A 26685-nucleotide genomic window follows, 5' to 3' on the forward strand; every position below is an offset into this window, starting at 1 on the left:
CATGAATCTCAGGTTACTTTGGGGACTGCTGAGAACAAAGAAGTCATATGCTAGGTGGAATATTTTCTTTACCTTTGGTGGAGTTAGGCCAAGGAAGTATTTAACTTTCCTGCTGCCTTCTTGGCGTATGATGCATCTTTTGCAGCACAGAGCAATTCTGCAGTGGAAACTTGCTATCATTTGGCTGCATTTTCTGTCTGAATCTTCATATAGAAATTATGATCCCTCTTTAAGCCTCATGAAGTACAGTCCTTCCAGCCTTTATCCTTTCCTTCACCATGGTTGGAAAGCCTGGCTTTCTAAGCAGGATTGTTCTGCTAGTTGTACTTTAAGCCCTCTTTGCTTTTCTGCACACATTCTAGCCTTGGCTCAGACTTAGTATTCTGGGGCCGGATCTCTCTAGCTTCTCTCTAGAGTTGTGCTTTCACCCATGACTTCTTCCTACAATGTCATCTGTAAACACCTACATAAGGGCACTACCTGCTACTGCTCCACAGGTAGTGGAGAAGGCAGCAGGAAGAAAGCTCCACCACCAGTATATACTCCCAGCACAGTTAGAAATCCTGCATAGATGTGCTTCTCTGCGGGGAAGGATGCTTGACAGACAGTGGCACTCTGAGTGGCCTTGTAGAACAACCTGGGAAAAGCATTTTATGTATTCATCAGGTTTTAAAATGCTTCCCCTTTAACCAGAGTTCAGGGATATGATATATGATATGATTGATATGATATGATATGATATAATATGATATGATATGATATGAAGGAAGGACTGTTCCCTGCTCTTGGGTCAATGTTTTGCTTGGGTTTTCCTGCTTGAGGTCCAGCTGTCTCTTTGACACCTCTCCAGCTAGTCGGCTACTACTGTGGCTCCTGGACTAGAGCAAGCTCTTCTGAACTCTTAGACTGGCATTGCAGCACACAGAGGCTCCTTGAAGCATTCTGTGCTTTACACTTGCGGACCTCAGAAGGCAAGCTGGATATCCAGGCTAGCAGCAAAAGTAATTGACAAGGCAGGATCTACAGCACTAGTCAGGTTTTGTTAGATATTGCAGAGATAGGGCTTGAACCTTGGGCTGAATGAGGGCAGGATCTGCTTTATCAAAGCACAGCTCAGTCTCAGGCCTAAACGGGACCCTGTGCTGGGACTCAGAATCAGGGGTCTCCATCTGCTTCTCTCCAATGCTTTGACTACATGTCTGACACTTTCTGTCTCTCTGCTCAGCCAGCTGAGATGAATCACTCAATTAGGAACCTTCTGGGACCCTTCCTGTCCTTCTCCTAGCTGGGAGGCAGTGCCTCAGCAGAGCCTGAGAGTTTATGGACTTGCATGTGGTTTTAAGGATTAGCCAAGCTAATTTGCTTTGTGTTTGATGTTCCTAGCTAAAAGGGTAAGGTCTGGGGAGTAGTTGCCATATCCAGTCCTCTCACTCCCCCCCTTTTTGTTCATCTGGTGGGAGATGGCAGCAAACAATGCCTGTGAGTACAGTGCTCAGTGATGTGAACCTGAACCCCGCTCCAGATTCAACCCTAGCTGGCAGTGTGGTCCTGCCGAGGGCATCTCAGCCCTCAGCTTTTCCCCTCGTGGCCAGGACAGAAGGTGCTGCAAGCCCTAATTACTTGTTGTTTGGGAGTTGTGGGAAGTTGCAGAGTACGGGGCAGCGTCACAAGAAGTATTCCAGAAATGCTCATGCAGCTGGTGTCCACCTCCCTGCCCTGCCTCACTCAGTGCCAGCTGAGGGACACAACCAAAAGAGAAAGCCCGGGTGAGTATCATGCTGCTGAGGAGAGTGCATCAGAGAAGAATTTGGATTCCCAGTAATACACCCATCAGTTAAAATAAAACATGCAAGACATCACAGACTAGAGAAAATGTTGGGTGAAGGTAAAGGAATCTGAACGAGGCATTATTTTAATTTTCAAGGCCGCATGCAGAAGCTGAAGGGAAAATAGGCTGAAATATGGGGGAAGGAGAAGAAGAGAACGGTTCAGTGATGAAGGGAAACAGAATTAGAACAGCTTTAAAGGGTGCTGAGAGGAGGAGGGGGAGGGAAAAAAAAGCCCTTTATTTTGAGATACTTTATTGTCCTTATGTTGAATCTGGTTGGAAAGAGCTTTGTGTTTCAAAGGGCCATTGAGATGCTAGCAGGGACACCTCCCCTTCAGACAAAGGGCACCTGTGTCTAAAAGAAAGGGTCATCCAAAAGGGCAAGCTGGGGGGGGCAGTATCAGCTATGAACTTAGGAAAAGGCTGCTTGGACAGGTAAAACCAGCTGTGAGGTACTTGCTGAAATAAACCCTTTTTCTATTCACAAGCGCTGGGGTCAGGTTATCAGCATCTCTGCTTGCTCTGTCCCCTTTCCTGGAAAGGCTTTACAGGAGAGGAGACATGCAAAGACAAGGGCAGGACTGAATCCTGCTCTCTGTCAGAGCTGTTTGCTTGCCAGGAAGTGACAATGAGGTGAGACTGGGTCCTGTGTGGGTTAATACAGGAGAAACTGGAGGCAGGATGCCCCTTAGCAGGGATGCTCACAGGTCCAGGGGAAGCAGAAATCTTGAGCTGGTGCTTCATCTCCTCCCAGGGGCTGCCCCACAGAGTGTGTTTCAGAGCACTGCAGATGCATAGTCCTTGTTCAGAGTTTAGGCTCTGCATTTTATCAATGCCCTATTGCCACAGCTCTGCAGGGAATAGGCACCAATCAAGGTGCCATAGCTTTTGAAAATTATTTTGAATGTAGTTACCAGCCCATTTATGTATGAAATTCTCATCATATTGAAGCCCAGGATTATCTATCTATCTATCTATCTATCTATCTATCTATCTATCTATCTATCTATCTCCCAGTGGAAATTAATCTCTTATTTCATGATATGTAACACAGAGTGAGCTTATTCTGCCTCCAGAACTCTCAGCACAAAGAAATCCTTGCTTCATTTTATAAATAGGAAAACTGAGGTTGAAATGGGACATGCGAGTTGTAAATTAAGCCTGGTAGACATTTGGGCTTCTGCATGGAGAATAGGGAGAACCTTGGCATTTTGTTTGCTTTTTCTAAGAAATTGAGAGTGTGTTTTTTACAGTTTTTGTTTTTGAAATTAGAAGCCTATGTAGGCCAGAGGACAAGTTAAAGAAGAGCTAATATATGTCTTGTATCAGAAGAATAGAAAATAAGCAAGGAAGCATGGCTTTACCAGACTATTCAGTGTCCTTCTAAAAGTTGTTTGACTTTGTAAAATCCTTTTTGATTTCAGAAGCTCACTCATTTCAGGAAAGTCCTGTCTCCCTGTATGGAGAATTAAGGTGTAAGTGGTAGAAATAAATAATATGCCCCAAGTATACTGGAATGTCATTAAAATTATCTGAGAATACTGACATTTCTTCCAAGAGGTGAAGACTATAAATAGTGCGTGATTTTTACAGTGGTAAACAAATAAGCAGAAGAGAAATCAACCCAACTGGTTCTCTGTCTCCTACCTTCTATTTAACACAAAGAAGAAGGAAAGAAAAAGTCCAGTTTTCATCAAACCCTTTGTATGTAACTTACAAATGGTTCGCTGAGAGTCCCAAAACCTGCCAAAAGTTGGACCTATTTCCTGAATTTCAACGCATAGCTTTAAATTCTGCACGAAAATGCTCACTCAATGTAATTGAGTGAGCTCTCAAAGCAAAGATCACGTGCTCCTGGCTTCCTCTGAAACCTCTTCTCCATATGCAGACTGATATCCCCTCCTTTCTCCTCTTACATTCCCACTCCCACATGTTTCTTTTTCTCGTGCTGACGTTCATCCCTTCTCATTTGCTGGTAGGTGGGCTCCTTCTTCATGATCAACCTATGCCTGGTGGTCATTGCCACGCAGTTCTCGGAGACCAAGCAGCGGGAGCACCAGTTGATGCAGGAGCAAAGAGCCCGCTACCTCTCCTCCAGCACCGTGGCCAGCTACATGGAGCCAGGAGACTGCTACGAGGAGATCTTCCAGTACGTCTGCCACATCCTGCGCAAGGCCAAGCGCCGCACCCTCGGGCTCTACAACAGCGTGCAGAGCTGGCGCCACGGCCACCCGCAGCAGCCCGGCCACGCCAATCCCAGCCTGGACAGGAAAAGCCGGAGGCGCTACAGTAAGGATTGCGTGGGTAAAGCCAGTGGTGGAAATATGAGAGTAACTGGGAGCGTCTCCATGCACTGGCTTTCCAAAGGATCTGTGCCTATGAAGCACAGAATTAGAATTAACGTTGGCCGGTGAGCGTGTTGCTGTGGCCAGCACAACAGCAAGGTGGGGGTGATGGGCAAGAACGGGAATGAAACAGGGGAACATGGCCAGCAGGGAACATGGATAACCCAGATCTGAAATACAGAGACCATAAAGAGATAAAGACACAGAGGCTTGTAAAAGTGTCTGATAGAGCTAGATGTTGATAGCAGTCTGGGAGAGAGAAGAATTAGGGGATAGAACAAAGTGGGGCAAAGGATTGGACCTGGTGGTACAACAGGTTCCCCAGAGCTCTCCTCCTAAAGCGAGTTGCTTCAAGGGAGAGGTAAAGAGAGTTGAATTGCAATAAGGTGTGGCCTGAACCTAAGGAGTGATGCTGAAGAAGTCTGGTTGATATGCAAGGACGATGGAGACAATTTCTCTTGACGGCAGCACATGCTGTTGCGTAAAATTAGACGTGAGATATCATTTAAATTGGGTTCCTGGCTGGAAAAGTCACAGTAAAAATGGTTTTATAAAGTTAGTATTAACTGCCTGCTGATGCCTTTCCTAAGTTATGCTCCCATTAATAAGCAAAAAGGCACATTTTCCTTCAGTGTGTCTTGCATACTCAAACTTTCATTTTCTTTGCTTGCTGGGAGAAAAGTTTCTGCAGACTTCATGCACTGTCTTAATGAATTAATTGCTTCATTTCCCTCATTGTCCGTTTCATATTCCAGGCTGAAATGGAGGATCAAGGAACACAAATTTAGATTTCTCACTGAAGTCAGGGGACCTGTTCTGATTCATAGTGCACACTGTCAGAAGGAAGTGTTCCTGTGTTACCTCTTCTGGCTTCTTGAGATGCTTTGCTAATGTAGTTTCTCTAATTTAGAGAGTTTGGTTCAGTCTGGGGGTTCTGAGACCTCATAGCAGTTATACCTTATAGCAGTTCAGGTCAAAAGCAACTCTCATGACTGTTTTTTCCCTGAGGTCCCACTTAGGTTGAGACTCACTAGCTTATGTTATGATTTCTTCATGAGACAAAGCAGTTCTTTCTCTGATGGACATGAACCCCGTTCAGGCTAATCACAGGCAAGCTGAACAGTACTGTGTGTTTTGTTTTGGAGACACAGCCTGTCAGCATAGAGCCCCCAATGGCAACAGCTTCTGTTGCTGCCCTTGAGATGATGTGCCAGTGGTTAATCTTCCTCACAGCTAAAAAGTCCAATTATCCTGTCTAAATACCCAGAAACCAAACAGGTGTCCACTTTGAATGCCTTTTTGATATCTTTCTTCTTTAAGCAGCACCACTTCTCTTTCCAGGGCTTTGCCAGCAGCACAACTCTCTTGGCTGCCCTCCTCAGGGCTTAGTCCAGCCCATCGCGGTGACAGCAACCTCTGACCCCACCAGCTGCCCCCAATGCCACAGGGCAGAGCACAAAGCATCCAGAAGGCTCTCAGTCCTGGACAGTGCTGGCTCAGACCAGGAGGATGGAGGAGCTAGTGAAGGGGAGGGAGAGGGCAGCCAAGAGGACCAGGGTGCCTCAGCACTGGAGAAGGAGGAGGAGGTGGTGGAAGGAGGACGGCTGAAGCTCTGCAGTGACATGTGGCGAGAAGTGAGGGTCAAGCTTCGATTGATTGTGGACAGCAAGTATTTCAACCGTGGGATCATGATTGCAATCCTGGTGAATACCATCAGCATGGGCATTGAGCACCATGAGCAGGTAAAGCACCTCAGGGCACAAGGTGGGCACCGTGGGCTGCTGACTCCTGCTGGGGGTTATGGCCTTACTAAGCAGCTGATGCAACTTGGTGGAAGCAGATATTGGGCAATTTGGACCTCAGATTGCAGCACAGATGGTCCCAGCATGACTTTGGAGAAAGCATCAGGATCTTGCAGGGTCTCTTACTTCCTTATACCTGTACTTAATTGCTTTCTCTCTCTCTCCATGTATTTTCCTCTCACCTCTTTTCAATGCCTCTCTTTTCCTCTTCCCTGGTAATTCATCCCACTGGCTTTCTTTTTTGCCCTGTCTCCACTTTCTGTGTGCTTCTCTCTCTGTCATCCTCGTCTCTTCCATCTTCTCAATCTCTCTCACTCGTTTCTCTCTTCATTAGCTTACTGAATCCTTAGTCTATTTGGTTAATTTAATGTGCCCTCTGGGGATGTCACAGACACTTCACCAGCATCTCAATTCAAATCCATCAGCTTGCTAGCTTTCCCAGCTTAATTAAGAGATGTCTGAGCACATTCTGTCTATATAAGAAGGCTAGGAAAGGCACCACCTCTAATCTCCAGTCCTTATGGGGGCTCAGGCTGCTTGAGCCTTTCCTTTGCCCTGAGAGTGTGAAATGATGTTAGGTCAGACACAAACAGCAGGTGTGGGCACTGGCTTGACTTTCACACCAGTAGTTTGCAGGCAACTCTGAGTCAACCATACACTTTATCGTAATGACAGACTTGCGAGATGGAGAGGAATTGTGTGCCCTTATTTTACAGCTGGGAGACAGAGGCTGTGTCTACACTGTGATGTGCAGTGCCAACTTCACGGGGGGTTAAGCTCACCCATGACCTTGCGTCTGCATTGCTGGTTGGTAGCTCTGCTGCACTTCACATTGGATGGTCCATGCTCTACACCCATGTCTCAGATCTATGCTGACAGTCTGAATCTGACCAAGAGTCACTCCTTTTGTCTGCCCAGATCACAAAATAAGAGTCTGCTGCACTACTGAGATGCTGACTGTATTGAAGCTCTGGAGCCAAGGTAAAATCTAGTCCTGAGCACAGTTTCAGGCAGCAAAGAAACAGGCAGTGAGCCCAGTTCAAGTGAGGCACTCAGATTTGTCCTGTGCTGTATCAGGATGAAGATACCTTGAGACCCAGAGTACCTTAAATTCCCTCTTTGAGGCAACACAGTGTCTGAGCCAGTATTTGAAGCCTCAGATGTCTGGATCCCACCCACGTATCAAGCTTTAAACGAATTTTCAAAGCCCAGCTAGTTTCTGATACAAGGCTGTGACACCTTAATTTGGTACCCAGAATTCAAAACTGCACTGGCTGCTTCAGTACCAGAAAGATACTGGCAGGAGCCCAGAATAGAGGAGAATGAAGAAGATGCTGGAGGGGTTGACTCATGGAAATAGATAAAAAAGAGCAAAGTATTTATCACATAGCAGAGAGATGACTAAGGACTGGAGCTCAGGACAATTTGAAAACTGCCCACTGATATTTTAAAGATGTGATCACCAAGAAGGGAGAGCCATTGTTCATCCTTGTTTAATGGACACAGCGTGAATAATAGTTTGACAGAAGAATACTTGAGCTGGAGTTAGAGAATTCACTCTCATGTTCTGGCTATTGTATGTGCAGATTTAAGCCCTTCTAGGATGCCTCTACTGTGTTTGTACAGCCTGCAGCAGAGTGGGATCTGCCTCTGCAGCCTTGGGGTTTCTAGTAGCAGGTTCTTAATGATAGTCCTTAAAATTGTACTATCACTTTTTATCCATAAATAGCTGGAAAAAGCTTGTGACCCTGCATGCTGTTTCTACCAGAAGAGCTGTCAGCCAAACTGATCATAACTGAAAAATGTGGTGCAGCCTGTTTATTCAAAATGTGTACTGAGTTCTGTTTTCCTGGCACAAGAAGACTAAAACATATTCAGACCATAACATGAATTTTGGTTTCTTTTCAGTCAGCAGTTAACTCAGAAGCACACAGACATTTGTACCTCCCTTTGGTCTCCTTCAGTTTTTGTCAAACTTTGCCATCAGTACATCTTAGGCTGGTGCTTCATTGCCTACATTTTTCTCCTTCCTTTCTCTTTTTACCTGTTGTCTTTTCTCCCAAAAGCACAAATTTTCACAGAATCAAATCCAGCAAAGCCCCTCTGCCCATCAGGATCTGTGATTTGCAGGGTGACACCACCCGATGACTGAAGAAGCTTCTGTTGCTTCAGCTGCTTCATCATATGAACATCTTATGACCCAGAGCTAGTGCCTGTAGAGACATTTTGAGCCTTTATTTTCTGGTACATGGGATATCACAAGCCCAGCCACTCTCTGGGGACATACCTGGCTGGGCAGGTCGTGGCATGTGTGTCAGCACCTTGCCACTCCACATTTTCATGGGCTATTCACCAGCAAGCTGACCAAAGCATCCACAACCATCAGGTTAAGGGATGAGGCACCAGTTTCAGGCTTATGAACACAGGAACCCAAGGCACAGAGCACATGCTTTAGTGTTGGCCAGTCTTGACCAAGGGACAGAAAGACATGAATTCAAACTGTTTGTTGTAGTTCAGAGGTTTAATATTCACGGGGTTTTTCTTCCAGGAGACTTAACCTTAACAACTCAAATAACTTTACTCATATTTAAATCACCCTTGGAATTTGTTTTCATTTAGCATATTCATCCAGCCCTTCATCCTGTCCTGATTGTGTGGCCAAGTCAGTTTCTATCTGCATATATATTTCTTGTGGGGAAAATCAACTCATTTTAGGAGAAAACATACTTCTATGAGTAATTTTAAATCCATGATCTTACAACAAGATATCCTTTGTAAATAGCTATGTTTATTCAAATCCATCAGTGTGCAATATACCATGTAATATTCTCAGTATTAGGCCTTCAGACATTGCTGAAACATTGCATAAGCCAAACCCCATCATTTCAAACTTTGTCCTGCTTGAAATAGTTTTTGCAGTTCTTCAGATCTGTTGCTTCTTGGAAATGTCTATTTTTAAAATCCAGTGTAGAAAATATTAGGTTCTTGTGGCTGTTCAGAAGAATCCTTTTAAGAAGCTTACTTTTCTCCTAATATTCACAGTGGGTCTGGTGCTGCTGACTTTTCTCAGAATGAGAATGAAAAATTTATCCCATCTGAATGTCCGAGACTGCCTTTCTCATCGTGTATTTCTTCAATGGCCTGTTGGACTCAAGCCTCTCTGCCATTAGCAGCCATTTTAGACAGCTGCTGAGTGACTTGGTTTATCTTCTCCAGTTTCTGCTTGCAGTTTTCCTTCATACGTAAGATCAGTACTTTATGAGGTCTCTCTGTGTGGATTAGATGATGATCCCCTGTTTCCTTACTAGACCCATCCTGTGGATCAGTACCTTCCTATCTTTTAGTCTGTGTGATTTCACTTTATACCAGCATTTATTGCATTTACAAGTTCCTATTTTACAGTTCTTGCTTCTCTTTTTTATTTGCTCCTTGTCAGAAACATTCAGCAAATGTCCAAGCCAGCTCATCATACTGACATTTAGGGAGGATGGAACAGTCTCCCTGGAGTGGTAGATGAAACCACACTACTTCAGCCTTGTAGAACCAGAGTATAACAATCATGTAATCCTGCACTGGTTGTGGGGTGGTGGCTAAACTTATGTAAAAGTTGGTATGTTCTACAGCTGATTTCTATGGCTCTTCAAATTATTGCCAAGTGACTTTGAAATTGTGAGTAAAAATTGGCTGGAGAGACCTCTTTATGGAATATTTCTTTTTTATGCTCTCATCACAGAGGCAGTGATGTGGAGGTTCAGTAGGGCTGGTCTGTATAGGTCACATCAATTGCTCTTCAGTTTCTAGACAGTTGCAAATTTACTCCTGGTTAGGAGAATCTTTTCCTGTAGGGGCTTCATGGTGATTTGTATCTTCTTAGCCTTTCCCATGATGCAGGAGTTTCTGTCTGCTGCCAGATAATGGACTAATTATATTTTCAGTTAAATCTGGCAAAAAAACCTCCAAAGTTAGTAAGAAGTTAAAAGGGAGAAAAAAGCTGAGCTGCTGCCCTCTATTGCCCCAGTTCTAGTTTCTGATCACAGGACAGGAGTTCTGAAGTAAATCTGAATTATGTATTTTACTCTTGGTATTTGATCTACATTGTTAGAGATGAAGGACTTTATTCCACAAAGATGTGAATTAGATTGCTTCATGGATTGGGAAAGAGATCCATACACAGGATAGATTAATCATTCTAGTTAAAATACTGGCTCTGGGCATGCCTTGCCCCGAGACCTCTGCCCCTTTAAGCCACCCTCCTTATCCCAATACTCAGCTCCCATAATTATGTTAAAGTTTCACTTCTGGTGTGATGGGCAAATCAATCTGTCCTGTCTTGACAATGTGAACAGACTGCTTGTGGGAAGATTTCTGGTGTTCCTCTTTTTGTCTTGGACTAAAGTAGCCTTGAGTTCAGTTCTTTCCTTGGGGATGCTTCACTTTACAGTTTCTAGGTAAACCTGGGAGGAGGAAGGGTTTAGATGCTGCATGCCTGAATGCTGTCTGTGGGAGCCTGGGGAAACCTCACAATTGCAAGGAGATGCATCCACTGTGTCGGAGAGCCTGTGTGTGGGTAGGAAGAAAAGGAGAGAACCAATTTTCCCCTGCTTGCTTGTCCTCTTCATCAAGTTCACGCTTCCCTGGCTAGAGAAGTGTCCCCTGCATCAGCTGTGCCCAGACACCCACCTCATCCCTGGTCACTCACAGCCACCCTGCCCCAGGAACGAGGACATTGCTTCACAGGACACAATCCCTGGTGAACCCCACCCTGCAGCCTGGGCCCCCAGCTGATGGCTCTGTGCACTCTGTCAAATTAGCTGTATCTCCAGAAACAGCCTGGCTCTGCCTTAGTGTCTCTCCTGGCTCCTATCTGTCACCTTTTTTTTTTCCTGAGTTCATTTCTTTTGTGTTGCTCTTCCTTTCCCAGCATTTACTGCTTTACTACACTATTTAAAACAACTCTTTCATTCTCTATTTCTTGTGGGTGCTAGTGAGTTTAATTTTTTTCCAGCTTAGTTTTTTGATTTATCTTTTTCTGCTTTTATCTCTGCCCATCTCTTCTTCCTGTCTTTCTTTCTCTGCCCTGTCCTTCCTGTCCCTCTCTCTAGGAAGGATGCTTTGCTGGGGCTGATAGATGGTCCATTAGAAACAGATTAACAGGTGAGGATTGACTAGAGAAATAGATGTCAAGGAGGGAAGGAGAGACAGAGGAGCAGGTGACCTTTTCCACAAGCAAGATGCAAGCATGGTTTTTCAAACATCAGTTTCTCCCTACAAGAGCACGAGAGAATGTACAGAAAGCAGAGAGGAGGATAATCCACCATCATAACCTGTTGCTTTTTTTGCATTGCTTATTTTCACTGACATAATGATTTGATTCAGACTGAAATTGGTATCTCAGTTTAACATATAGACCTCATGTTCTCAGCAGCTCTTGTTACCTCTGGGTCTCGGTGAAGTGATCTTTATTTGTCCCTTCCCACATGCACTTGCTCGCTGTTTCTCTCTCTTCTCTTATCTCCACTCCTTTCTCCATCATTTGCAGGGTGGTTTTGCTATTCAGATGGATGGAAATTAATCCATCTCCTCTTCTTTCATTTTAAAGATATGGACTATTTTAATATAAAGCTACAATGATGAGTGCAAGAAATTAACAAAGGGCATGGGAAACCAGAGATGTGAGAAGCAGTTTCAAGTTCATTTGTTCACCTGGAAGGTTCTTGGCCCGTAAAGGCCTCAGCAGAGATTAAAGCAGACCCCAGCTACAGGCAGAGAGCCAGAACCAGAACTGCATTCCTCCCTCACTTCCCTTTCCACCAGCTGTATAAGTAACAGGCATGGCCACTCTTCAGCAAAACAGCAATTTTGCAGACCATGGGAAGAGACCATGACTTCCCTTCCTCGTGGGCTAATACTGATTTAATGCTAAAAGTATTGGCCCTGATCTGCAGGGACTCACTGTTTTTTTTCTGCAGTGCCAGGAGTGTCTGTGCTCTCTTACTCTCTACAACAGGAATTAGCAGTTTTCTCATTCCCATCCATTTTATGTGATGCTCAAAAGAGTGGCTTGGTGGCCAGGCATAGCTCAGACCAATGCAAAGGAAGATGCACTCTCCTTATTTTTTGACAGTCATCTTGTGTCATTCTTGCATTTTTCACCTTGTGTACTTGTCTTTCTTCTCTTGCTGTCCATTTTTCTGTATTCTTCACCTGTCCTTCTCTCCCTGTCCCTTACAGGTAGGTTTTAGCAGTGCCGTCCTCCTTGCTGTTGTCTTGTCTATTCTGGTATCTTCTTGGGTAATTATTGAGACCCCTCTGAGGACAGAGGCATAAGGGTGATGGAGCAAGACCAGGAAACTAATGCATACCAAGACTTTGGTGGGGAAAGGGGGAGAGAAAAATGGGGAAGCGAAAAAATAAAGGGGAAAGAGGCAGTAATATTTAGAGGAAGATGAGGAACTGTTTTCCTGTCAATTAAATGTTTTCAAAATTTTAGGGGAAAAAAAGAAAATAAGAAGTGCCAGCCACCTGTGGAAACCTCAGAGGAAGAAATTCATGAAGGAAGAGGTTGACTGCAAATCAGCCAATTTTTCTCTTCTTCAAGAAATACTCAAGTTCTTTGCACAAAATAAAGCAGCCTTTAGCCATGGGAATGGCATATGGGGTGGGATGTAGGAGGTGCTTGGTCAGCCTTGGCTGTGTGAATGGCTGTGAAGGTCCTGATTACCTCTAGTTAAAAAAAAAATTAAATTAAAAAAATATATATATATATTAGGGATATAATCTGTGATGAAGGTAGCAAATCTGCAAAGAAAGTGGAATGCAAGTGTTACTATCCAGCTCCACTCTAGTCTCACCCATGGAAATTTGCAACTCCTTACAAACTCTGTTCCCTGGGAAGGGTAACACTTCATTTCCCATAATTTCAGGGCTCTTTCGGTTCTGACTCTCTGAATTTGCATTCTTTCTAGCCAGAAGAATTGACCAACATCTTGGAGATCAGCAATGTTGTGTTTACAAGCATGTTTGCCCTGGAGATGATCCTGAAACTTGCTGCTTTTGGTCTCTTTGATTACCTTCGCAACCCCTACAACATCTTTGACAGTATCATCGTCATCATAAGGTGACAAGGGCCTTGGGGATCAGCTGAAATGTTTCAAAAAGGATTTAGCAGCTACGCTGAGAGGAGCTGGGCCAATGCACAAGGCCAAGGAATGGGAGACCAAGATGTCTTTTCCCAATACTTGGTGTTGTGCTATGCAAGCCATGCACCATTTCTATCCCTCAGTTCTCTTCTCTGCAGAGTGGAGGCAATTGCAACTGCCTTGTTAAGTTCACAACAAATATTAGCTGTGAAATATTTTGAAAATGCACAAACTGGAGATGTTACAAAGGTTTAAAGTTATTCCTTGTTTTCTTCTGTTAGTTCATTTGTGTTTTTTGTTCCTTGTCCTTCCTGTGCCTCTCTGGAACACAGCATCTGGGAGATCATTGGCCAGGCAGATGGTGGACTCTCTGTGCTGAGGACATTCCGGCTCCTCCGGGTGCTGAAGCTGGTGCGTTTCATGCCGGCACTGCGCCGCCAGCTTGTGGTGCTGATGAAGACTATGGACAACGTAGCCACCTTCTGCATGCTCCTCATGCTCTTCATCTTCATCTTCAGGTGAGCAGGCAGTCAGCTCACAGTCTTCTGGAGTGTGGCTCATGGGGACAGCAGCTTCAGAGCATGGCTGCATAACTCGTCTTGCCCATTGCTCCAGGCCGAGGCAGCACTGACAAATGTCTATTTTTTCATAAGGGCTGAACTTGCTCCTGCCTTAAATTGGATTCAGCAGCTGAGGATTTTGACCTGGATGGGGCAGTGAAATACTGCCAGCAAATGCAGGCTTTGAGCATAATGTCCCATTGCAGGATAGCTGAAGTCTCTTGATAATCAGCACTAGCTACAGGAACAGTTCAGTCTGGAGGCTGACTCTGGCAGAAGAGCAGCAGGAAGCAGCCAAGAAAGTTTGTCTGTGCATGCCATAGATGCCCTAATAGCAAGATGAAGACATATAAGAGCAGAAAGGACAGTACAGACAACAGGTCTGACTGACAGGTTGGAGGGAATATACGAGCTGTGAGTCAGCACAGATGGAAAGCAAATTTTTTGGTGACCTACAGGGTTGCAATATAGAGTTCCTTCTTCAGAGGTAGCTCCCAGTGGTCTGACTGTGTTGTTGTATACTCCTTGCTGCTGTGATGTTGCATTAGATTTTCAGAAAATAATTACTCTGATGAGTTCAATGTGGTGGCAGAGACATTTATATTTGACATAATCTTGTTCCAAAGCATCCTGGGAATGCACATCTTTGGTTGCAAGTTCAGCCTGAGGACAGACACAGGAGATACAGTTCCTGACCGGAAGAATTTTGACTCCCTGCTGTGGGCCATCGTCACCGTCTTCCAGGTGAGCCCACTTTGCTCTCTATGGGTGGGCCAGGACAAAATGAAGAGGGTCAGGAGATGCTTTTTCCTCACTGAGGAGTGCTCCTGACAGCAGAAAAGGTTGTGGAGGAAGAGCAAGTGCATATTGGATCCAAACAACTGGTGTATATCTCAAAGAGGGGACCTTCTTCCTTCCTAGGAGACAGTGTGCAAAGGTCACTCATGTTGTGGCAACTCCCAAGTTTAACACTCTCACCTCAGCACGTGACTGTCCTAATGGTTGTTCTTGTTCCTTCTTGCTCAGCTAAGGGTGCAGTGCCACAGCTGCACAGTGACAGTGGGTGTGTGGTTATGGGGATGTTCAGAGGCCTGCTCTGGTCCTGATGTGTATTCTTTGACTGTCCTTTTCTGGGAATACCCTTCATGCTCTTCCTTTGTGTTTATCTGACTTTCTTGCCCTCTCCTGCAGATCCTAACCCAGGAGGACTGGAATGTTGTGCTCTACAATGGCATGGCCTCCACCTCACCGTGGGCTTCCCTCTACTTTGTGGCTCTCATGACATTTGGCAATTATGTACTCTTCAATCTTCTGGTGGCTATTCTTGTGGAGGGATTCCAGGCTGAGGTGAGTTGCCACCAAGGCTTCATCAGCAGGAAGAATAGAGGTGCTAAAAAGGGGCCCTTTGTGACACTTTGAGGATACTGGACTGGAGGACTTATAAAGTATCACCCCTCTTTAATTTCTCTCATGAAATTATTCTTGTTAGGGTAGTGCTCTATTAAACAAAAGAAAAAAACCCCGTGTTAATCCTTGCAAAGAAAGAGGCTCTTTATTAGGGGATTCACAATTTCTGTTCTGTGTAACACAACAGAACCAAAGGTGAGCCCTTTACCCATCCAAAAGCAGCAGTGCAGTCCATCAGCAATCCCAAATCACACCCAGTGATCACGGTGGATGCCTGACTGCCAAGGACAATTTTGCAGTTGTTCCAGAAATGAAAGACAAAGACAAAAACAAATGGTCTTTTCTGTTTGAGTTTCCAACTTCTAAATGTCTGTGTTCCAGGGTGATGCCAACCGGTCATACTCAGATGAAGATCAGAGTTCTTCAAACATGGAGGAGTTTGATCAGTTCCAAGAGGTCCAGGAAGGCTCAGGTGCAATAGCTCAAACAGTCTTGCTTGTGTCCTACTGCTGTTTGGTGAGAAATCTAAAAGCAGATTCTGCAGAAAATTTACTCCCACTTCTGAGAACTTGCCAGTTTTTACTTTGAACTTTATGCCAGTTTGTGCTGTTATTTGTGGAAAAACAGAGACATGTTGTCATCTTGAGGAATGTGGTAGCTAAGTGGAGCAGTTCTTGAATGACCTCCAGAACAGCAACTGGAAGTGAGAAGTGAGGCTGTCTCTGGTTATCTTCAGGGTCACCATTTCAGGAACACTATATCCAAATCTGAAACCCACATTTGGAGAGGGAACGCCAAGATGGTAAAAAGGACTCAGGCAAATCTGGAAGCCTTGCCTCATAGTGAGAGACTAATGAAGCTCAGAGAAATCAGGAAAGTTACTTGATCACTCTCTCTGTAGTTGCAGACCATAAGGAGGGAGTTGTGGTGGTAGGTAGCTCTTTAATTGAGCAGAAAAAAGCATAATGAGATTGTAAAGGTTGGAAGCTCAAGCTAGACAGATTCAGGCTGAAAAAAGCCATATATTTTAAAGGAGAGATAATTAACACTGGGAACAACCTGAGTACAAACTGCCTGGTAAGGTCTCTATCCCTCAAAGACTGAAAGCCTTTCTACAAGAGGTATTATAGTTCAAACAGGACTTGGTGGCAGGGAGCAGCAGGAGTAGCTTACTCTGCAATGGATGGTAAGCCAGGAGTTGAAGGGGACAGAGAGCCAGGCAGGAGGGCAGGAGCATGCTGCACACTCTTGGACAAGGTGAGCAGAGCACGTCCACTGATACGAGTAAGGGTTTGCCAATGGTTCAGTAAATGCCAGGCAAGCCCACAGTGGTGAGGAAGGTCAAGCCAAGAAGTCCAGTCAGCAAGACAAGATCAGGATCAGCGAGGTACAAGGACAGGCACAAGCATACTATTCACAGCACAGCTCAAACAAGCACCATGGGCACATTTCTGAGCATAAATGCAGCTCCCACAGCAGGGAGCAGTGGCTCCAGTTTTTGGCTCACAGTTTTCTCCTGCAACTTAGCTTTTTTCAACACAGCCCTATCCTGAGTTACATGACTGCACCATATCAGAGCTTATGCTGAATGCAGGCAGTCAAACCCCTGAGATGCAGAGGAGGAAGAGGTTACAGAGGTGTTAGTGAACTCATGGCTGTCATGCAGACATGGATAGGTGACCTTCATTATGCAATAAGTGAAAAATTATTGCTCTGGTCCTTTCAGGCATTAAAATTCAATACCCTGTCCTCTCCATGCATCTCAAAAAATGCTGATGGTCATCTGCAGGACTTAAGATTTCCCACAAAAGTGTCCTGGATCTTACAGGTTGAGGATCAGTCACTTGAAGAAGGGCAGTGTAGTAGGATAGACTGTAATGCAGTTTTTGTATACAGTATGATTGCAGGAATTTTAAGGTGACTTCAGTACATGGATGGCTGTGGCCATTTCTACATCTTAGTGTCTTGCCCTAACTGCTTTAAGTAGCCAATCTGACAGCTGGTGGAATTTGTTCAGACCTGAAGGTGCTTTTGTCTGCTCTTGGCATGCAGAAGCAGGCTCTTGTCCCGTCCCCTGCTCGCCTTCACACTCTGCCTGTCAGTCTGAGGCTGCATGGCCACCACTCTGCTCCTCTGTCCTCAAGGAGAGATGTGGTCGGTTTTGGAGGCTGAGGAAATTACTTTAAGGCCTTCCCAGCTTGCACTGCCTTTGTCACCAGACCCTAAATCAGAGAAATCAATGTTGTTTGATGCTGAAGGGCTAACAATCTGTTAGCTGCTGTTAACATGCTAAACTGCTTAGGCATCAAAGCAGTCACTGGATAGTGAGGAACCCACCTTCTTCTTTCCTCATTCTTCTTTCTGCATCTTTCCACTTAGATCCCAAGCTCTGTGCAATTCCTGTGACACCTAATGGGCACCTGGACCCATCCTTGCCCTCTTCCAACCCACCAGTGACTTCTGGAGGGGTCACCAACTCTTCACGCAACTCACTGCAACTTGACCAGATCCGTGTTGCTGTTGGCTCCCGGAAGAGCAGCGTGATGTCCCTGGGGAGAATGACTTATGACCAGCGGTCCTTGGTGAGTGAGGGAGTATAAATGTGTATCAGGCCCTTCTTTTGAAGGCCAAGCACTTTGTTGGCTCTCTGCCATCATCTGGGGATTTCTGGGAAGCACTGCCCTGCTGCTGTAGGCTTCTAGCACAGCTGCATTGCCTGTCTTTAGAAACCAGATCAGTTCACATTATTTTTCTAAATCTTTAGGTTTTTGAATTTCCAGGTTTGTTATCTATATTCCTTTGAGTGCGGGAGAGAACACCAAGAAGACAGTCTCCCTCTTAGAGTGGAACATCTTTTTCCACCTTGCCTTTTCCTTGTTTTCCTAGAGTAAAGGACACAAAATGATGCCTTGAGTTAAAAGGGGATGCCAGAAGCACCAAGTCCCACTACAGATGGGATTGTATCAGGGCTTTTATAACACTGGAAATCTTGTCTTTGAGCTCCTCATAGCAGATTCTGCTGCCCTATAACACTTTCCCAAGCACTGCAGGTTGTCTAACCAGTGCATCTCAGACCTGTTCACCTTGTAACATCAGCTTCTGGGCTTTCTACCCACTAGCATACACAGCTCTGGGGAGTGCCTCGGTGCTTCAAGGGTTCATGCTCCTGTTATTTCCAAACAGGGAGTGCTAGCAGCCATGTACTATGTGTTACCTTGCTGATGTGGTTGGACTAGACTGTAACCAACAAGCCTGTTTCTTTCATTTCTCCCTTTTACTGAGAGTGGGCTCAAAGACAGTGTGTGAGATGATCCATCACGCTCTACCTTGTGTTATCCTTAACCCCAGCACAGTGTAAAAAGCTGCCAATCAGATTTTTTGAGAGCTTTACACTTGCTCTCTGCTGGTGTAAGTAGCAGTACCAGGCGCCTGGCCTTTGGCTTTATTACTTACCTTCCCTGAAAGTGCTTTGCACACTGATGATGCTTAAGGTAATCAGTCAATGCCATTGCTAACTCATTATCAATTTATTGTCATATTTACCGAGATTGCTGCTGAATTCCCACCATGCAACTTGTTCAACATCTGATAAATGGCAGCCTTCTGGCTTAGGGGCTCAGGGAGAAGTCTGTGACCTGAGAGTGGATCACATCCTCCTTCCCTGTGCCCAGAGTCATTGAGTCCCCATCCCATCACGCTCTTACAGTCCAGCTCCCGCAGTTCCCACTATGGTGCCTGGAGCCGCAGTGGAGCCTGGGGAAGCCGTCGCTCCAGCTGGAACAGCCTGGCCCGGGGACACAGCCTGAAACACAAACTTCCCTCAGCTGAGCATGAGTCCCTCCTGTCTGGGGAAACGCACAAGGCGGCAGATGGGGAGCCAGATGGAACAGGAAGGGTGTTCCATCACCGCCGGACACTCTCTCTGGATAACAAAGGCTCCTGGGACCTACTGGAGTTGGCCTCTGTCCCTTCTGGCCACAGAGTGACCCATAGGCTGGGAGCACCACCTGGGGCCAGTGAGCACCAGGACTGCAATGGCAAAATGCCCAGTATTGTCAAGGAGATCTTCCCAAAGATGAACAACCACAAAGAACGGGGAGAGGATGATGAAGAAATAGATTATGTGAGTACTTGGTGGAGGAGCCTGGGGTTACATCACAGTGCTCCGGGAAACCCCAAATCCACCCTCAAATTTGAGTCTTCTCGCCCCTGGGTGGGAAAGCTTGCAAAGGTGCTTTAGGAAAGCTGGAGGACAGCACTGAACACAGATAGGATCTTCTAGGCAAAGACAAGTTCACACCACATTGTCAGGCTGCCTGCAAGGCAGGTGGATGGTGGGAGGAAGGCAGATGTGAGACATACATGTGTTCATTCAGGGGCTGTTATTTCAGAGCAGTGAAGCCAGTGATTTTTACAAGATAGGAGGGGTCGGGCTGTGTGACAGTGGGAGTTTTGCATGGGGAATATCAGCAGACCAGAGCAGGAAGCACAGGCACCACAGGCAAAGCAGGTAGGTTTTGTGGTATCAGCCTAGGGAACAGTAATCTGTGAGCAGATCAGAGGGTAGAAAAAGTGGAGTGAGGGTCATTAGAAATTTGAACAGACATAAATGTCTGTATGAAATGCCTAGCCCAAGTACCAACAGAAAAACCTTCTTGTCCTGGCATCTCATTTAGCTGAGGAAGGGAGGAAACATTGCTGTCGTGTAACACAGTCCCTCCAACACTCTAAGAAGGCATAATGGGACGTCATCCTTCTCTAGAAGGGACGCCAGCAGTTTTAGTTTTCATGATTTGGGGAGGAAACTGGATGCCAAGGGGTAAACAAGCCCTGGCAAAGCCTCTTCTACCTTTTTTTCCATTACTTGTTGCATTTGAGTTGATTTTTACAATTGAGGGATTAAAGAAAAGCAGGTAGTGGTGCATTTGAGTCAGATGTGAAAGGAAGAATGTCTCTCTCAGCCAAGTGGGAAGGTGACCAGTGTCAGTTACTTCTGCTGCATCCTTACAGAGCCTGTGCTTTCGCATCCGGAAGATGATGGAAGTCTATAAGCCAGACTGGTGTGAGTTACGGGAAGACTGGTCCATATATCTCTTCTCTCCACAGAACAGGTTTGTGCAATTTTTGCCATGAGAGGGTTGAGAAGATGGGGCAGATTCTGTTGCCCTGCTGGCTGCATCCCCTGATGTTAGTAAGGTGGCAACTTTAAACTTACTAGCTGAGAATGCGTAGTTTTCTCCTCCGTTGTCCCTTCTACAGCCAAACGACATTTCTTTTCCTAGATTCTGGCAAGGAAAGGGAAGTTGAGCATCCTAAATAGCCATTGTGATCTTCCCTCCCTTTGGAGCATCCCATTTTTATTTTCTGTAATCATAAATATTTATAGCAAAGCAAGGCAGGGAATACTAATGTTAACACAAAGAGGATAAAGAATGTATTATTGATGACTCCATGATACTGATATTTTCTCCTCTGGTACTAGAATAGCATCTTCATTTAATTTACAGTGCCAGTACCAACTTACCAGCAGTTATATCACACCTTTTAGGTTAAAGTTAGAATTCCTCTTGCCTAAAAAGGGAAATTTGAGTTGAATTTTTCCTGTTAAAGAGATCTTACTAGGAGAAAATGTCCATGTACCCCAGCCAACAGTATTGTCACTCGTGCATCTTGCCCCTTGAAAAGAAGGGGCTTTCTTTATAGGTCATGAGGGAGAGCTTTCTGCTCTGTGTGACACCTGTGTTAATGTTCACAGTGTCTTTCAGAAGTGTGGTCCCCACAACTGCCAACATACCTGCGTCTTCTGAACTTTCAGCATGTGGTCTCTTTGCTGTGGGGTGGTACAAAGTGTGAGTTTGTGAGGAAAACTAGAATCCAGCCTCTTTACAAGGCAAGAGAGGGGCACAGGGTCATAGTGTTTAGGAAACCACTCTGGTACTGGGGAAATCAATAGAGGTTCAGCTCATTGCTTTGCCCTTGCTCTGCTCCAGGCCCTCTGTGTGACCATGTACCACCCTGGGCTATTGCTATTTCAAGGGACATCAGTATCAGAGATAGGAAAGCTACTATATCAGAGCCCAGATTTGGCCAGAACGCTTAATTCTGTGTCATCTTTGCTGCTAAATTTGTTCTGCCCAAGGCAGAGGTGCCCACTGGAACTCTCTTGCAGGTTTCGCCTCCTCTGCCAAACCATCATTGCTCACAAGCTCTTTGATCACATAGTTCTGGCCTTCATTTTCCTGAACTGCATCACAATTGCCCTGGAAAGACCCCAGATTGAACACAGAAGCACGGTGAGAAAATTTACCTGTCACCTACTTTTTGGCACAACCTCTAACAGTGGTCCTGAGTGGTCCTGGTTCTGGTGTGATCTCTGAAAGAACTTCAGCATTAAACACCAGCTCTGACTCATCTATTCAAATACCTAAATATTAGTAATTGATATAAACGTGTGCTTCCCCTGCAGGCTCTTATAATGGGGCAACCCACTTCAAAATACAGAAAGCCTAATTCCTTTTGTCTTGGAAAGCAAGAGTCTCCTCCAGGAACCTCCATATAAGAGATGAATGGCAAAAGGGACAAGGACTGGGAACAGAAAGATAGAAGTAACTTCCATGCTGTAGGGATAGCACATCATCATTCATGTAGGCTGCTCTTGAGCTATCTTGGAGGTGGCTCAAGCTGTCAAGTGAAATTACTTTTTCTGCTTGTCTGCCTTAGCTGACTCCCAGACTCTGCTGCACTTGGACACAATCTGTAGTCTGTGCTCAGCAGCTCTTCAGGAAGGAGTCCCAGGTCAGTGCAGCAGCTTAGGCCTGAGCAGCACTGACAAAAAATGGCAGAGGCTGCCTTGAAACCAGATTTGCAGGATGCAAAAAAATTCCCATCCACTATGCTCTAGCAGAGCTGCCTAGGATCCTGTTCCAGCTAAGGTATATGAGCTGAAAGCTGCCTAGCACTGACCTCTGCCCAGGGCATCTCCCTCATTTTATCAACTTTCAGACCCTTCCAAGGAACGCAAAAATATCAAGATTATCAGAGGGGCCTGACAGAGTAACAAGAAGTAGTCAAAATACATTTAAGGTCTTTCTCTGTTTTGTTTTTTGTTTTTGTTTGTTTTTTTTCTAGGAAAGAATCTTTCTCACTGTGTCCAACTACATTTTCACAGCAATCTTTGTAGCTGAGATGACACTGAAGGTAAGCTACTGGAGATAAACAGCTCAGAGCATTTTTCCAGTGTCAAACACTGTTCATGTTTGCTAAGCACCCTTTAAAAATCTGTTCATCTTTTCGGTGTGCCAGTCCTTTCCTCTACCTTTATAAAGGCAGACACTGCCTGGGGTTCAGTCCTGCCTTGTTAGACATAGAGGAGATGTTTATTGTAGGCATTAGATCCAGTTGGATCTTAGTATTCATGAATGATAGCTGACATTCAAGTATAGATTTTGTAATGGTGTCAAATGTCCAATCCCTTTCTCCTAGAGCAAGAACAGAGGACCTTAAAGCAATATTAATGACATGCTCCAAGTTGAGATAGTTATTCAATAGATGTCAAAGTACTTTGCAACAATCAGAAAACCTTGTTATTCCCTTCTCATGTTTGGGAAAAAGTCCTAAAATTGTGTGCTGGAAGTTAAACCTGTAAAATTCATATCTGAATTTTGACCGTGATTTGCAGGATGTTAATATCTCCCTGTGGCCACCAATTTCTGTAGAACCCACTGTTTTTGAGAACTGCTGACAAACTGATTACCCCTTTAAGAGCAGAAGTAAGGATTTGATGCCTGACTTTACCTCCCAGGTGATCTCTGAATCGGGAGACTTTCTCAAAGTATCTGGAATGGCAGGGAAAGGTTTCCCATGTGTCCCCTACAGTGTCATGTTACACAGGGAGGCAGAAAAAAGGTGCTTTCCTTGACAGACATCCAGGTGAAAGGGAAAGATTACGAGATGACACTTCAGTGTCATAAGGAGTTGATAGCTATTGCCTCCCCTCCCATTCTCCCCATTGTTGCCCTCTACCAGGTAACACAGGAGCCATTTCACCCCCTCTTCTCTCCCCTCTCTTCCAGGTGGTCTCTCTAGGCCTGTATTTTGGGGACCAGGCTTATCTCCGCAGCAGTTGGAACATCTTGGATGGCTTCTTGGTCTTTGTGTCTCTCATTGACATTGTGGTCTCAGTGGCCTCTGCAGGCGGTGCCAAAATCCTGGGGGTGCTGCGAGTGCTCCGGTTGCTGCGCACCCTACGTCCCCTCCGGTCAGAACCCCACCGAGCCCTGCTCAGCCCCCCTCTTCCCACTGCTTATCCCCAGGAGGGGCCCCAGGGTCAGATCCAGCTGTGCCAGGCCAAGCGTGCTCTTTAACAAGCAATAAGCCCCAGGGAGGTCCCCCTTAGCCATGTAGGTCTGATGCTGGAGGCACCTGATCAAACAAATCCATGGGAGAGAAAAGGCTTTTTGATCACAGGGGAGAAATCTCCACTTAGAGATCACTCCACAGGGAGACAGGGGTCTGCTGCTGCTGAAAATGCTTAGCTTAGACCAAATATCCCTGCCCTGTTCCTCTGTCACCCTTCCCCTTCCCTCCTTTGCAGAGTCATCAGTCGAGCCCCTGGTCTCAAGTTGGTGGTGGAGACACTCATTTCTTCCCTCAAGCCCATAGGAAACATTGTCCTCATCTGCTGTGCTTTCTTCATCATCTTTGGCATCCTGGGTGTGCAGGTAGGTTGTTACTGGCCATCAAACAGCCCTTGAACCCCTACCCCTGTTGCCCCAGGCACCTGTACCCACAGGTCCTATAATAGACACAGGGAGCCAAGCAGAGCAGGAGAGACAGTGAATCTTCTGTGTTTGCCCTCTTCCACAAGTCATCTCCATAATGGCACAGACAGGTGCTCAGCAAATGCAGGTGTTGCTGGACATGAGAAACGGGAGTTATCACTCACACCTGGCAGCAGCTGAGTCAGGGTTTGGGTCAGCATCATAGGGAGAGCATGGGGCTCCCTGGACATGTCCATGTCACCCCACAAGGGCAAGCAGCTCAGTGCCTCAGGCATGATCCCTGGCCCCTGTCAGCTCTCTTTGTCCCCTTCACCCTGAGCCCTAAATCCACCCACAAACTTCTTTATTTTTTTTTTATTTAATCCTCTTTATTTTGGCTGTTGCATTGCAGAGGAGCAAGGGTGTGTGGGCGTTACTTCCATCTCAGGGAATGCGCTATACTTAGTTTGCTCTGATGCATCTGTACAAATGCACAATCCAGTACATTCCATATGGGGAAAGGAGCCCTGGGCAGAAGAGTCACAGCAGTGCAGTGCAGCTTTGTGAAAAAATACATTTGATAAGAAGAGGATGTTTTTTTCTGGTTCTTTACCCTCAGATGAGATCTTCTCTTCCCATCAGCACTCTCAGTAACTGGGAAGTAGGAAGGGAAGATTACTCTAGGAGACTGATTAGAAGATACTTTTTCCCTTTGTACCCAGGAAGGCTGCCTTAAAGGCTGTCAGATGGTGGGCTTACAGTCACTGCTGGCCTGGGGCAATGGAGGAGGCTGAAAAGCCACGTGTGAGCTTACAAGGGTGGTCCAGGCTCCTTTGCAGTGGTTGAGTCTGTGCTGTACATTGTGTTGGTGGTGTCCCTGTCCGTGCTCTATGTGGCTCACAGTCTTGCAGGCCATGCAGCATCTTGGCAGCTTCTGTACATCCCAGGGAGCATGGGGAACCCTGTGGGGAAAGTGAGCCTGATGGGGTCATTCCCCTCCTGCAGCTTTTCAAGGGCAAGTTCTATCACTGCCTGGGGGTTGACATCAGGAACATCACCAACCGGTCTGACTGTGTGGCAGCCAACTACAAGTGGGTGCACCATAAGTACAACTTCGACAACCTGGGACAGGTGAGTTTGCCCACAGCCCCTCTGTCTGATGGGAACCCAACACAGGGTTTGTCTCCTCCCCAGGGAACAGATGCAGTGCCTGGAAAGCCAATGCCTGGGCCAGAAGGAGCAGTTACTTGTCATGGGTGTCCTGCAGAAGCTGTGTCACTAGTGGGTTGGTACTAGAATGACACTTACAGGATGAGCAGGGAAAAAAAGTGGTGGCAGCAGAGAGCTTGATTTTTTCTTTTCTCCTGCCACAAAGCAGATGTTCTTCACAACCTCTCTCCTCTGGTGGGTCTGGCTGCACATGGCTTCCTGTCACCTCCTCCCTGTCCTCCACGAGGGAAGAAGCAGGTTTTGATGTTTGCAGAGACACAGGAAGAGTATTTCAGTGCCGTGTGTGTTGGAGCATAAACCCACAATATTTCTTTTTCTGCCTGCCAGATGCACCTGCTCCACATCAGCTTTGCTTTATATGTTGCAGGCTCTGATGTCCCTCTTTGTTCTGGCTTCCAAGGATGGCTGGGTCAATATTATGTATAATGGACTTGATGCTGTGGCTGTTGACCAGCAGGTATATGGACTTTCTTGTGAAAGCACCTTTTCACTTTCCTTGTGCTCATAAGGCAGAAGCACCCTTTAACCTCCTGCTTCAGATACCTCCCTCAAACCAAGAATCTCTTCCAGGCCCCTTCTGAATCCTTTGCTCACCTATTTGCAAGGGGTCAGGTCCATGGTCTTGTCTAGTCCATGCAGGGAGGTGTAGCTGTGGCTATGCTGTGGGTGTCTGTGGTAGTGTCAGTGGGCCTTTATCTATTTGTAATGAAGAAGCAATAAAGCCATGTGTCTTTGTGGGCATGCTGGCTCCCTCCTGGCCTACACATGGTTATTTCAATACCTTGTAAAGCAGGATCTGTTGGGCTGCCGCCCACTGCATCCCCATTCCTCTACTGCTAAAACAATGACTACCTCTGTTCTCCTCCCACTCCAGCCAGTGACCAACAACAACCCCTGGATGCTACTCTACTTCATCTCCTTTCTCCTCATCGTCAGCTTCTTTGTGCTCAACATGTTTGTGGGGGTGGTGGTGGAGAATTTCCACAAGTGCCGGCAGCACCAGGAGGCTGAGGAGGCGCGCCGGCGGGAGGAGAAGCGCCTGCGACGCTTGGAGAAGAAGAGAAGGAGTAAGGCACAGCCTAAGTGTTTGGTTGGTTCGTAGGCCAAGGTTTTCTGAGAAAAACCTTTTCCTCTTCTTTTTCTTTCCCAATGGGCTGGTCTCCAAAATCCATCGCTCATGGTCGTGCCCTCAGCCTTCCTCCCCGCACCACTGCTGTGTCACCACACACTTCACTGGGGTGGTCTGGGGAAGAGGGGTGGCTGAGGAGGTCTGCTGGGACTCCAGGGAAGGCACTGGGGAAGGGTTTCAGCACCCTGCTCCTCAGGAGATAATGTACCAAAAAACACCCCAGTGCACTTGCTGACAGACACTGTTGGCATGGGGCGTGCACACATTGATACGCTTCCTGTGCTTGGGGCAGAGTCCCACCTGGGCTTCCTGCAGCTCAGCTGGTGGTTGAAGAAAAACCTGGACAGACCATTCTTTGTGTTTTAACCCAAATTTAAAGAAGAGGGGAAAAAAAAACAAGAGGAAGACCCCTGTGTTTTGTCCCAGTGACCCAGTGTTGTAGTATCACACCTTGGGATCCCAAACCTTCTGTGGTGAAGGGAACCT

At 46.0% G+C, this 26685-nt stretch overlaps 1 protein-coding gene across 1 annotated transcript in view; it reads left to right on the forward strand.

Moving 5' to 3' along the window:
- Positions 1 to 26685, forward strand: part of CACNA1I (calcium voltage-gated channel subunit alpha1 I) — a 148036-nt gene that overhangs the window by 103496 nt on the left and 17855 nt on the right. The window contains exons 8-24 of the mRNA XM_062491357.1: positions 3808 to 4117; positions 5515 to 5915; positions 12941 to 13092; positions 13447 to 13632; positions 14301 to 14418; positions 14866 to 15021; positions 15463 to 15553; positions 17461 to 17663; positions 18788 to 19204; positions 20092 to 20192; positions 21251 to 21374; positions 22210 to 22278; positions 23154 to 23338; positions 23675 to 23801; positions 24846 to 24971; positions 25438 to 25527; positions 25945 to 26137. Coding sequence (XP_062347341.1) covers positions 3808 to 4117; positions 5515 to 5915; positions 12941 to 13092; positions 13447 to 13632; positions 14301 to 14418; positions 14866 to 15021; positions 15463 to 15553; positions 17461 to 17663; positions 18788 to 19204; positions 20092 to 20192; positions 21251 to 21374; positions 22210 to 22278; positions 23154 to 23338; positions 23675 to 23801; positions 24846 to 24971; positions 25438 to 25527; positions 25945 to 26137 — 3049 coding nt within the window. The remainder of the gene's footprint in view (positions 1 to 3807; positions 4118 to 5514; positions 5916 to 12940; positions 13093 to 13446; positions 13633 to 14300; positions 14419 to 14865; positions 15022 to 15462; positions 15554 to 17460; positions 17664 to 18787; positions 19205 to 20091; positions 20193 to 21250; positions 21375 to 22209; positions 22279 to 23153; positions 23339 to 23674; positions 23802 to 24845; positions 24972 to 25437; positions 25528 to 25944; positions 26138 to 26685) is intronic.

Source organism: Cinclus cinclus, chromosome 4, assembly GCF_963662255.1.
Source record: "Cinclus cinclus chromosome 4, bCinCin1.1, whole genome shotgun sequence".
NCBI classification, from domain to species: Eukaryota; Metazoa; Chordata; class Aves; order Passeriformes; family Cinclidae; genus Cinclus; species Cinclus cinclus.